At 39.5% G+C, this 12564-nt stretch overlaps 1 protein-coding gene across 5 annotated transcripts in view; it reads right to left on the bottom strand.

The window, feature by feature from the left end:
- Positions 1-12564, bottom strand: part of LOC122554247 (hedgehog interacting protein) — a 155070-nt gene that overhangs the window by 104978 nt on the left and 37528 nt on the right. For all 5 annotated transcript variants that reach the window (XM_043698985.1, XM_043698993.1, XM_043699011.1 and 2 more), the window contains exon 5: positions 510-661. In XM_043698985.1, the coding sequence (XP_043554920.1) occupies positions 510-661 (152 nt within the window). The remainder of the gene's footprint in view (positions 1-509; positions 662-12564) is intronic.

The following is a 12564-nucleotide window of genomic DNA, read 5'->3' as shown; positions in this document are numbered from 1 at the left end:
TGTTTTAATGTTCAGCTGGACTATTTAAATGGAGTTCTTAAACATCTCTATAAATTGGAACAACATTTTCTCTCATCTCATAACATAGTCAAACATTTATAAAACTAACCACAATTAAATTAAAATAGTTATGAACACTGAGTCAACCGTATATTAGAAAATGTGAACTTCCTTTTATCGTGATATGCAGAATTAAGGTGCATAATTTAATGTTAGAACTTACTCCAGTGTGAAATAAACTAACTATAACCAAGTAACTTGGTTCTTGCATTTGGCTATCTTCACCAACAAATACAGTAATTAGCAGTTTAAAGAATTTTAGAAGTTAAGCAGTATAAATTCTTATGTTACTGTTTTGATGAACTAATAAATAGCATAATCTTTCTATATACAGGTATCATGGCATTTACATTGTCATTTATAACAAATGAAGCCTTGTTTCATGTGTTCAGTAATTAATATTGGTGTGACATTTGGAGCAAAAATTTCTCATATTGCTTTTGGACTACCTGGAAACAGTGTATTCGACTACTCGAAGAATGTGGTCGTGTGGTCCAATGGCCCATCGTTCTTGGTTGGTGGTATAAGATGCATAGAGCTTTCCATTTTTCTTATATTTGGGATGGAATGCAAGGCTTAACAATCCTCTTTCATCTCCACCCTGTGGTTAAATTAAAAGAAAGATTGTAATTTTAAATATGTTCTCCATTTGTTTCATCTGGAAACCAGTGGAGAGGATCTTTTCTGGTGGGGACAATTTGTTTATAAACTCTCTCTTTTCTTTCTCACATTGACTATTACACACAAAAGGATTATAAAATATTTCCATTTAAATAACTCTCCAAGTTAGAATCAGGCATTTGTCACTACTGACATGAGCAATGCATTGCATATAAAAACCTCTTACTGCACCATTGTAAAGTGATTTGTGTGCGTAATCTTTAGATCGCCATGAAGACAAGTCTAAATGCTCGGAAGAATTCTTTGTTCAGCTATTAACTTGTTTATATACTAAAGAAGACAAATGAGTCCAACACTAGCAGCAGCTTTTCCTGCTGTTAATATTCTTAAAGCATCCAATACCACAGGGTGAGCTGTGAACCTCTTGCCTTGGCACTGCACTCCAAAAGCAATTAAATTGATTGTTTAGTTATATGAACTTTTCTTAACCCTTGAGGCAGTTACATCAGTTGTCACATCTATGGTGGTCTGCTTCTTTTAGTCTATAATAATTAATAGCCATTTTTCATTTGGAGCTGTGTACTGGACAATGGAGATATGCATGGAATGCAAATGACTCAGTGTTTAGCATATTGCATTAAAGGTTACTTGCGTATTTCTTTAAAAATCCATCTCATTACAAATGGGGTGATATTTTCTTTCAGTTTATGCATTATGGATTGTAGTGTACGATAAAAAGTCAATTGATAGTCATCTCAATTGATCTCAAAGATCTACCTCCAATAAATTTGTTTTTGTTACTGTACATAGACAGTGACCATCTGAAAACACAACAATCTTGCACCTGTGATAAATTTAAAAGGGTATACTCCTTGTTCATCTCTATTGTTGAGCTGTCTTCATCACAGCACCAAAAGAGTCCTACATATGTATTTCTAATCAAAGGAACAATGAAAGAAATTGAATTTGTTGTATATTATACTGGTAATAAATCTAAATGTTGTTTGATGCATTTCTGAAATTCTGTTTTAAAGAACTTGAAACTTAGTTGCTATAAAAGGTTCCCACTACACATTTATTTAACAGCAATTAGAAATAAAGGCAAAAAACTAAACAGGTACCCTACTGTTTGATACACGTTTGTGGACGACACAAAGGTTTGTGGAGCTCGGGAAAGTGAGGAGGATTACCAGAAGATACAAAAGGATGATAGATAAGCAGGAGAGTTGGATGGAGAAATGGCAGATGTAATTTAATGTGAACGAGTGTGAAGTGATCATTTTGTAAGGTCTAACAGAGAAGGGAAGTATACAGTAAATTGCAGAACCCTGAGAAGCATTAACATACAGAGGGATCTAGGCATACAGATCCACAGTTCCCTGAAAATGGCAACACAAGTGGATAAGGTGGTCAAGAAGGCATAAGGCATGCTTGTTTTCATTGGTTGGGGCACAGGGTATGAAAACTGGCAAGTCATGTTACAACTGCCGTGAATGTTAGTTAGGCCACATTTGGAATATTGCATACCGTTTTGGTCGCCTCACTACCGTAAGGATGTGGAGGCCTTGGAGGAAAGTTTTACCAGAATGATGCCTGATTAGCAACGAGGAAGGATTGGACAAACACGTTTTGTTTTCACAAGAACATCAGAAGCTGAGGGGTGACCTGATATTGGTTTACAAATGTATGAGAGGCAGGGATAGAATGGATTGTTGGAATTTTTCAATTACTAGGGGTATAGGTTGAAGGTAAAAGAGGGCAAGTTTAAAAGAGTGGTCAGAGGCAAGTCTTTTTTTTTGGAATGTGATGCCAGAGGAGGTTGTAGAAGCAAAAAAAATAGCAACTTTTTCAGAGGCATCCTAAGAGATACATGAATAGGCAAAGAATAGAGGGAGACAGATCGCAAGGTTTTTAGTTTAGAAAGGCATCATGTGTCAGTGCAGGCTTGATGGGCTGAAGGGCCGGTTCCTGTGCTGTACTGTTCCTTGTGTTTTGCCTGTACTTGCATCTGGGACCACCTCTGCTTCTCTGCCCAAAACTGTTGATATCTTTCTTAAGGCTAAAATACATAAAATTTCCATTTAATTTTGGGAATGTCTGTTCATTGCTTGTTCTAAAGAAGTGCATCAACGTGATTTTCTATTCTCTGCTTCCAGCCCCAAGTTCATTGTAAAAAGAACCTGAAAAAAAACTCAAGCTTGGCTAAAACACATCCACTCATCATGGGTTTTGCAACAAGACAGTCAAGACTCTTGCTTTAGGCTTTCCGATAAGCACATCAGAAACATGATATTAAAATAAACAGCTAATCTGATCAGTACATAATAGAGATTTACTTATACTAGAAGCAGTAGCCAAGACAAACTCTCCTGAGGCATAAACTAAGCAGAGGTAACTTGCTGTTACAAGCACTGAACTTCTTTGCCTGTGCGTTGGGTATTACTTGCAACAAATTCAGATTTCTCGCTGCTTTTCACAAAAAAGCAGATTTAAGGTACCTTTTAGCACTGGGATACTGTGAAAATTTCCTTCAAACTATAATACACTTGCAGACCAATAGTTAGTATTACCAGTTTTCTAAGATGACCTCCATCACTAAAACAGAATAAATCATAGAGACAGAAAACTCTCCTTTAAAACTTTTCAGTATTACATGACAAGGAACATATTATATGGAAGGGACACATTGAACAGCAAACATTAATTATTCTACCAATGAAAGAGGGATTACAGCTGCTATGCAGCACATTCCAATTAGAATTCTATGCGAAAATATTGATGACAAAGGACAAAGAATGGTAAAGACTTTTCTAAATTCAGGGATTCTGTAAGTGCAATATTTTGTTTTATCCACCAACATCACAGTTCTGTGCTGAAATGTTATGACCAACTTTTTACATCTTACAGTTTAATTACTTACACCTCAAACAGAAAATATAATAACCACAATTTACAAATTTGCAATCAGAACAGCAGCCAAACCAAATTCAATGATTTTATCAGGATAATGAATAGACTGAATTGTATTTTTAATATAGTCTTAGTACCATTATGTAAGAAAGTTTCAGGACCTTCTTACTTTAAACAAATACTTACCATTTCCAATACAATTAAATATTAAAACGAACTAAATATGTAGCTTTCAGTGATTTGCAACAATTATGAAGGTAGGAATAGAAGACATTGATTAAGCCTCATGAATCAATCAATTCTGCCATTCTGCTATTGATCATGGCTGATCTGCAATTCAACTCCATTTACTCCATAACTTCTCATAACTGTGGTGAGCAAAAATTTGGGAACTTTACATTTTGAAGGATCCAATTACGACAACTTCAGTTTGTACAGTCCCTTTCATGTAGCCAAGAATCTCAAGTTACTTCACAGAGGTGTCATCGAACAACCTTCCGTTTGGTTCCTGATATCCACTGATTTTAATTTTTTGGTGCCCAAGTAGTTTTCACCCAACCTATTATTTCTTTAATAATCAATAACATCTCAACTATATGACCCCTTAATCATTGACAGAAGTGAATACATGTTGAGTATATGTGACTTTTTAGTTTAACCCTTTCAATCTCAGTACCATTCTGGTAAATATGAGCTACAGTCCCTCCATGTCAATGTATTCATCCTGAGATCTGGTGCCCAGAATTATATAGTGCTCTAAATGAAGTCTAATCAGCGCTTTATATAATTAATAAAGATTATGCCAATTAACACAAGGAGAAATGATCACCGCTATTATGTGAAAGCCTTGGGAAGACACAATGGAAAACTATATCACCATGGTTCCCTATTTTAGGCATTTAAAGAATCTGTATTTTGTCTTAAATGTCATATCAAAAATTTGTTCTTATTAGTTCCAAGAAGCAAAATTAGAACTGACAATTATTTACAAAATATGAGCCTGGAAATATAACTGTGCCTCCTGCAGGTGCCATTGGAAAACATTACTTGAAATGAGTGTTCATTGTTCGATATCGTGTGCCAGCTCTGCTTACTGGATACATATTTTTGAGGAGGCAGGAAATCAAGTCTATCTGACACCACTTAAAAGGTTTGGGCACTACAGTTGTTGAGAAACTTACAGGTTTTTTAACTTACTTATAAGTTAAAAAATAGCTGCAGGAGATTCAGAGAGGACATCCAGTTACTCAGATGTGATGGAGGTCCTGTTCCAGACAGGACAGCATTCAGATACACCCCCAGGCAGCACTCCTACTCTCAGTGGGAACAGGTCATTGAGGAGGTCAATGCCAGGAGCTTATGGCTGCAATGCTAGAAACAGTTTAATGACCTCATCAGTATTGTAATGCCAAGAATCTCGTCTTTCAACTATTCTCTTCTCATATGTGCAACACCTGCAGCCTTCCCTAATTACAACATTCATACTTCTCCCTCTCTTCACACCCCCAAAGCTACAACACACTTCTTCCTTCTCCACCAATTTAGATAATCTCCACCTCGAGCTCAGGCCCACAGCAAACCTCATGTCCCAGATTATACACATGAAATATCCCGTCATTAAAGTCATATTCTCAAAACAGCTCACAAGGCTGTCACTAGGGTTTACAGTTGCTTCCTTCAGGCAGGTGATCATGCAACATGAGATAAAATGAAGTAACCGGAGGAGGCCGAAATTACCTGAGCGTCCTTTTCATTGGAGCATGCTGTGCTAGTTGTCAGAGGCAGAGTTTAAATTGTAGCCCTGTCATGTGGCAATACTGGAGAAGACCTGTATGGAGGGTTTCTTCAAATATTGTGCTGTTATTCCCTTCTGACTTCGACGATGAATGAGTTTGACACATTATTTTAAGCAAATGCAAATTTCAGAATGATCATAGAGGCAGATGGATTGCACATGTGCAGATTTTGGGGGCAGGCTCTGAAGAGTCAGGAGGACAGTTACTCCATATAGTATTCCTAACCTCTGACCTGTTCTTGTAGCCACTGTATTTATGTGGCATTACATATATGTCAGTATTTCTTTGTTTCCTATTCCTCCAGTTCCAAAGGGCCAGATGTTGGTGAGATCTGGTCTCTCAGTATAGCAATTAAATAGCAGGAAGCACATGCTCACAAATCTAAAAACATTTAATAGGATTTGCATGGAATTAGAATTACTCTGCAGACTTTTAAAAATGTGGGGAGAGAACCCAGATGCAGGTATCTGAACTCACACAGAGCCATAGGAATGGTGAGGCACAGTTCTAGGAGAGTGACTTGAGCCCCATGGTAATAGCTTCTGCTCTCACAATGTCACTGTGCTTACTCCACCACTACTCAGTCTTCCAGTTCCCTTGTTGGTGGCACACCACTAACTAGGTTATGTTACCTGGCTCACAGCAAAATGGTTCAGTCCTCAGCAAGGCTAATAACGCGAGTGAAGCATGCCTCATACAGGAATGAAACTTAAGTTCAGCAGTCTCTTTCCAACTGGTATGGAGGAGCCATGGTTGGAGCCATGGTTGATGTTGAGAAATGAGGGCTAAAAGGCCTGACACCTTATGAAACAACTGGAATGAAATCCCAGGGAACCAAAATGGACCTTCCATCCAGCCCACCTTGGCACTAACCCACCCATATAGTTGCCCAGGATCTGCTTCTGGGGTTGACTAGCCTGACTCCATTCTACTTGCTTCACTTCAGAACAAAGAATTGGGTCTAACAGGGGCCGTTAAATCGCTGAGTTGGGAATTATTCTGACTTGAGTTATCTGTCTCGGTTGTGAAAAATCTAGTCCACTGAAAAAGGTGCACTGCAAAATCCCTCTCAGATAGTCTAGGCTTAAATATTTCAATTTTCTGCATGCCTCTTGCAGGCCAATTCTGTCTTGTACCCCGATTTCTGACAGGATTCATCAGCTACATCTAGAGAGGAGATATATTTTTGTCATCACAACAAAATCTTGTGAATTCAGAGGCTGATTGGAATTAAAGGTACGTAAAACTAGCACAGGATGAATGGAATAAAAACAATGTACTGGAGTAATATCCTGGCAGCAATTGTGGAGACAGAAACAGATTAACATTTGACTTCATTCTGCATCATTTTTGGGAGTAATTTTCTTTTACTGAAGAGTAATATGGGACATTGACTTCATTTATATCTCCACAGATAATACAAGACCCCTTGAGTTTTTCGAGCTCTTTGTTTTAAAATCAAATTTAATTTCTAGCATCCACAGTATTTTGCCTTTATTATAGGAAGAATGAATCTTGACTTTTATCTGGTTCATACTTGCGTGAAGTACAGCCTGTGATAGTAAACAAGATAGACATTCATAGGATCGTTTTCAACTGATGTTGCTAACATTTCATCCTGCAATCTAAAATGACTCTATAACAATAAAGTTAACCAGAATGGAGACCTTGACATTCCTTGCCCTGATTGAAGGCTCATGGTATGACCGCAGGTGACATAGCTTGACACTCTCTTTGCTGCCTTACAATAACTATATTCCTGATGAGGGGCTTATACCCGAAACTTCGATTCTCCTGCTCCTCAGATGCTGCCTGACCTGCTGTGCTTTCCCAGCACCACACTCTCGACTCTGATCTCCAGCATCTGCAGTCCTCACTTTCTCCTTATAGTAACTACTGGTTTGAAAATTTACATAATATTAAACTTAGACAGGAATTTATAATAACAAGTTGATACAAAACTTTGTTAAGGGAAGATAATTACTTTGAGCATCCTGATTGTTATATGAGCAAAAAACTGCCACAACATCACACAAGACCTTTGGGAGCATTGATATACATAGCTCCCTGAAAGTGACAACACACAAAGATAAGGTGGTAAAGGTCCTTGCCTTGGGGCATTGAGCGTAAATATTAGCAGCTGAATAAAACTTCAGTTAGGCCACATTTCAAGTATTGTGCAGTTCTGGTCACCATACTTTAGGAAGTGTAGTGATTGTAACAAAGTCGGCTAGGTGGGTGTCATTGAATATGAATTACCTGATTGGGGCTGTTAATCTGGTCCAATCAGCGAGCTCTGGTTGACAGATAGGAACAGGAGTGTCCTGGCCAAACTGGCCATAAACAGGTCCAGGCAGGAGGGGGTCGTTAGGGCCGACTGCCTGCCCCTCTTCCGCGGTTACGTTAGAGCCCGGGTGTCCTTGGAGAGGGAGCACGCGGTGTCCACCAACACCCTGGAGTTGTTCAGGGAGAGGTGGGCGCCGCAGGGAGTGGAGTGCATTATTTCCCCCTTTAACTCTATTTTGATTTAGTCCCTACCCTCCCCTTCACTGTCTGATCATACAGCATTGCCCTTTAATGTGAAGGGCACTGCTTGTCACTGGCTACTCGGGTGTTTCCTATCTTCCTGGTGGTGGAAACTGAATAAAGATTTGAGCACCTTATTATCTTTCACTGTGTCTCACACCCACGCACACACGACATGGGTGCTGGGGAAAATATAAGCATTACCGCTGTTAGGCGGCAGTGTGGGGATAATAAGGGGAAAAGAAAAAAGAACAGGAGTGTCAGATATCCTGCTCACTTTAAGAGAACTGGACCAGTGTCAAGGACTCTCCGTGTGTAAATAAAGGGTGATTTGGTGACGGGATACCAGCCTCGGTGGAGTTATTTCAGGAAGGATATGGAGACTTTGGAGAGGGTGCAAAGGAGATTTACCAGGTTGTTGCCTGGATTGGAGTGTATTTGCTGTAAGGAGACGTTGGACAAACTTGGATTATTTTCACCACAGTGTCAGAGGTTGCAGGCTGACCAGATAGCAGTGTATAACATTATGATTAGATTACTTACAGTGTGGAAACAGGCCCTTCGGCCCAACAAGTCCACACCGACCCTCCAAAGAGCAACACACCTAGTCCCATTCCTCTACATTTATCCCTTCACCTAACACTACGGGCAATTTAGCATGGCCAATTCACCTAATCTGCACATTTTTGGACTGTGGGAGGAAACCGGAGCACCCGGAGGAAACCCACATAGACATGGGGAGAATGCAAACTCCACAGGGACAGTTGCCTGAGGCTGGAATAAAACCCGGGTCCCTGGCGCTGTGAGGCAGCAGTGCTAACCACTGTGCCACTGTGCCTTCATATGCTTCAGCTGGATCTTCTAATTTTCATTATACATCATTATTTTGGACACGTATAAAACAAACATAAAATCATTAGGACATCTCCTCAAATTAAGGAAAGGTAAATGTTCAAAGGATACAGAAGAATTCCTGAAAGCAGAAACAGTTTGAGAGTGAACAGATCCGAATCAAATACAGCCTGATATAGATAAATGTGGAACTATTTTCTGGGGTAAAGAAAGGTATGCGTACAATGAATTGCTACAGAGGCAGGATACCAGAGTGCACTCAATCTCGTGAAACAATACTCCAGCAAAGCGACTGCAGAAAAGAAGTAGGAGGGAAGTTGGTAGAAAGAGAATGAAAAGAAAGCCTTAGTTCTATTTGACATTGGCTATTTTGCTAACTGCTGCTTGGTCTTAGAGCAGCAATTTGCCGCCTGAGAGAAGCTCAAGTGTGAGTCCAGCTGGGGCTGCAATTTAAATCAAAGTCTTTTAGTCTATGGTATAGTAATATCACACATTAAATCTCCAAGTGATTCGTATATTCAAACTACATGCAATACTTTACTCATCTTTGAACAACGTACACAGGAAGTGGTTCAATATAATAATTTCAAATCCATGCATGTTGATGGACATTAAAAACAACTTTTAAGGAAACTGGAAAGCACTGCTTCACCACTGAGGATGTGTGGTTTGGAATGTCATGGAACACCCACACTGAACAGGATTTGCAAAGGGAGCATTATTTTGGAACAAGTTGAGCTAACTGGCACCTTGGGACTCTACTGAGGGAAACATGGTACATTAACATCTAAGCATGTGCACATAACATGATAAAACAAAATCTTCTGACTCCTGGAACTTAGATTAATCGCCCATAACTTAGCGACAAGATAACATTTTGTTGATGTAACGTTTTGGAATTAACATCCTCTTTCACTGATAAGAGACTTTGCACAATTTTAATCCATAGTATGTATCAACAACAATCTCCAAATGAGGCACTGCTTAACAACACTTGGAGTTTAGAGCTATTTGCAACTGCTATCATGATTATTTCAACCACAAACAATCCGACCACCTGATGAAGAGATTGTTGTGCTGCCTCTGCAGTGGAGCAGTCTAACTGCTGTTGTAACAAAGAAACAAATGGTGTCAAAACTCAGTGCAAAACAGTGAAAGAAATCTGTAAGAATTAACTCAATTGAAATATCTAAGATATTAAAGATTTTTAAAAAAATTATTTTATTTTTCTGAAATCACGTTCCGTCATTAAAAAGCTAGCATACTCAAATTTAACTCTCACATAGGTGGGAATACAATGAAGAGGTCAGATGGCTTTCAGTAGCAGCCCAGAGGTTAGATTAGATTCCCTACAGTATGGAAACAGGCTCTTTGGCCCAAGAAGTCTACAATGACCCCCCCGAAGAGTGAACCATTCCCCTTTTTAACATAGCCAACTCACCTAAACTGCACATCTTTGGACTGTGGATGGAAACCCATCACAGACACAGGGAGAATGTGCAAACTCCACACAATCACCCAAGGCTGGAATCGAACCTGGGACCCTGGCCTTGTGAGGCAGCATGCTAACCACTGAGCCACGTGGAAGCTTTGGAAAGAGCGCAGAAAAGGTTCACCAGGATGTTGCCTGGTCTTGAGAGCATTGGCTATGAGGCAAGGTTAAAAAGACTAGGATTGTTTTCACTGGAAAGACAGCGGCTGAGAGGAGATCAAATTTAAGTGTGAATTATACTGTAAAAGGCAGAACCCTTGGGAACCTCAAAATATAGTTGGATCTGGGTGTGCAGGTTCACAGTTCCCTAAAAGTAGCAAGACTGGTGGCCCAGGGTGATTAAGGAGGCATATGGCATGTTTGCCTTCATCAGCTGGGGCATGGAGTACAAAAGTTGGCAAAACATGTTCAGCTGTATAAAACCCTTGTTAGGCCACATTTAGAGTATTATGTGCAGTGTTGGTTGCCATGATACCACAAGGACGTGGAAGCTTTGGAGAGAGTGCAGAGAGGGTTCACCAGGATGTTGCCTGGTCTTGAGGGCACTGGCTATGAGGAAAGGTTAAAAAGACTAGGATTGTTTTCACTGGAAAGATAGCGGCTGAGAGGAGATCTGATGGATATCTACACAATTATGAGAAGCATAGATAGGGTGGATAGTCGGAGGCTCTTTTCCAGGGTTGAGGTTTCAGTTACAAGAGAACACAGGTTCAAGGGTGAGAGGGAGAAGATTGAAGGGAGATGTGCAAGGGAAGATTTTTATGCAGAGAGTAGGCTGAATCTGGAATGCACTACCAAAAGAGATGGTGGAAGCAGGCACACTGGTGACACTTAAGAAGCACCTGAATGGTTACATGGATAGGGAGGGATTAGAGGGATATAGACTGAATAAGGGCAGAAGTTTGTTCTTTAGTTTAGTTCAGGCATGATGATCCACACAGGCTTAGGGGGCCGAAGGACCTGTTCCTGTGCTGTACTTCTCTTTTTATTTTGTTTTTTTGTTTTAAAATTGATTTCCATGAATGAAAAAAAATGCATGGATACATGACAAATATATTTACAGTATTTAAAGGTACTTTGTAAATACAGGCTGTTATTTTTAACCTGGTCCTGTATAAGGAATTTCAAGAGAGCTATTAGGTATTTGGATATTTGATTAACTATTCTGTAGTTTGTGCAGACTAACAAAACCAAGTACCTGAATAATGTCTTCTGCATTTATTGCATTTGTTTCCTTTTTAATAATTGATGCTTTATTTTGAATTTTAGAACTCAGACCCAAATACAGATTTAGAAGGATAGAGGAAGTAAACCTTGAGAAAACTGCACAACCATAGAATGCAATGATGCAGTGGAAATACTTGCAAATAAGGACATAGTTCTTAAATTCACATCCTGGGGATAGCCAGGCAATGGAAGTTGGCTGGAACTAACGTGAAGAATAAATGTTAATTTCTACATGATATGATGTGAGTTGCAGAATTTGAATTGAACTTTAAATAGAATTCAATAAAAGTTCCCATATCTAAGAAAATTAAAATAGTCAAGCTTAGGAGCTTAGAAAATTGTTTTGCTTATGGGATAGGACTGGAAATTGAATCTCACTCAAGATCAGATCGGACATTAGTGATCCACTGCTTTGCCAAGTGAAAATAACTTTTATAATTTACCCTTAGAGACATTCCTATTAGAACCTTCTGAATTTCAGAGAATGTAGCCACTGAAGAAAAATCTGTCATAATTACATAAGATAAAGTTAAGTCACCACAGTCCCAGAAGACCACAGCTCTCCTGTTGGAGACACTGAAATTGAGAAGTATAACCTCAACCATGAAGGTCTTGACTTTTAAATCTCATATCTTGTCTGAGGCCTGGTTACACTTGGGTTAAACTCACCAGACGCTGTCTGTCTCTGATGAGACAGCAACCCGATAGTCCAGTGGGACTATAGTGACTTCACTTCATATTTATATCCAAGTAAATTTGTAGAATTTTTCCATGTCACAGAGTCATAGAGATGTACAGCATGGAAACAGACCCTTCGGTCCAACCTGACCAGATATCCCAACCCAATCTAGTCCCACCTGCCAGCACCCGACCCATATCCCTCCAAACCCTTCCTATTCATATACCCATCCAAATGCCTCTTAAATGTTGCAGTTGTACCAGCCTCCACCTCTGGCAGCTCATTCCATACACGTACCACCTTCTATGTGAAAAAGTTGCCCCTTAGGTCTCTTTTATATCTTTCCCCTCTCACCCTAAACCTATGCCCTCTAGTTCTGGACTCCCCGACCCCAGGGAAAA

The sequence above is a fragment of the Chiloscyllium plagiosum genome, chromosome 1, assembly GCF_004010195.1.
Source record: "Chiloscyllium plagiosum isolate BGI_BamShark_2017 chromosome 1, ASM401019v2, whole genome shotgun sequence".
In the NCBI taxonomy this organism is placed as follows: Eukaryota; Metazoa; Chordata; class Chondrichthyes; order Orectolobiformes; family Hemiscylliidae; genus Chiloscyllium; species Chiloscyllium plagiosum.
The sequence above is the reverse complement of the archived record's forward strand: the minus strand, read 5'-3'. Positions and strand labels throughout refer to the sequence as shown.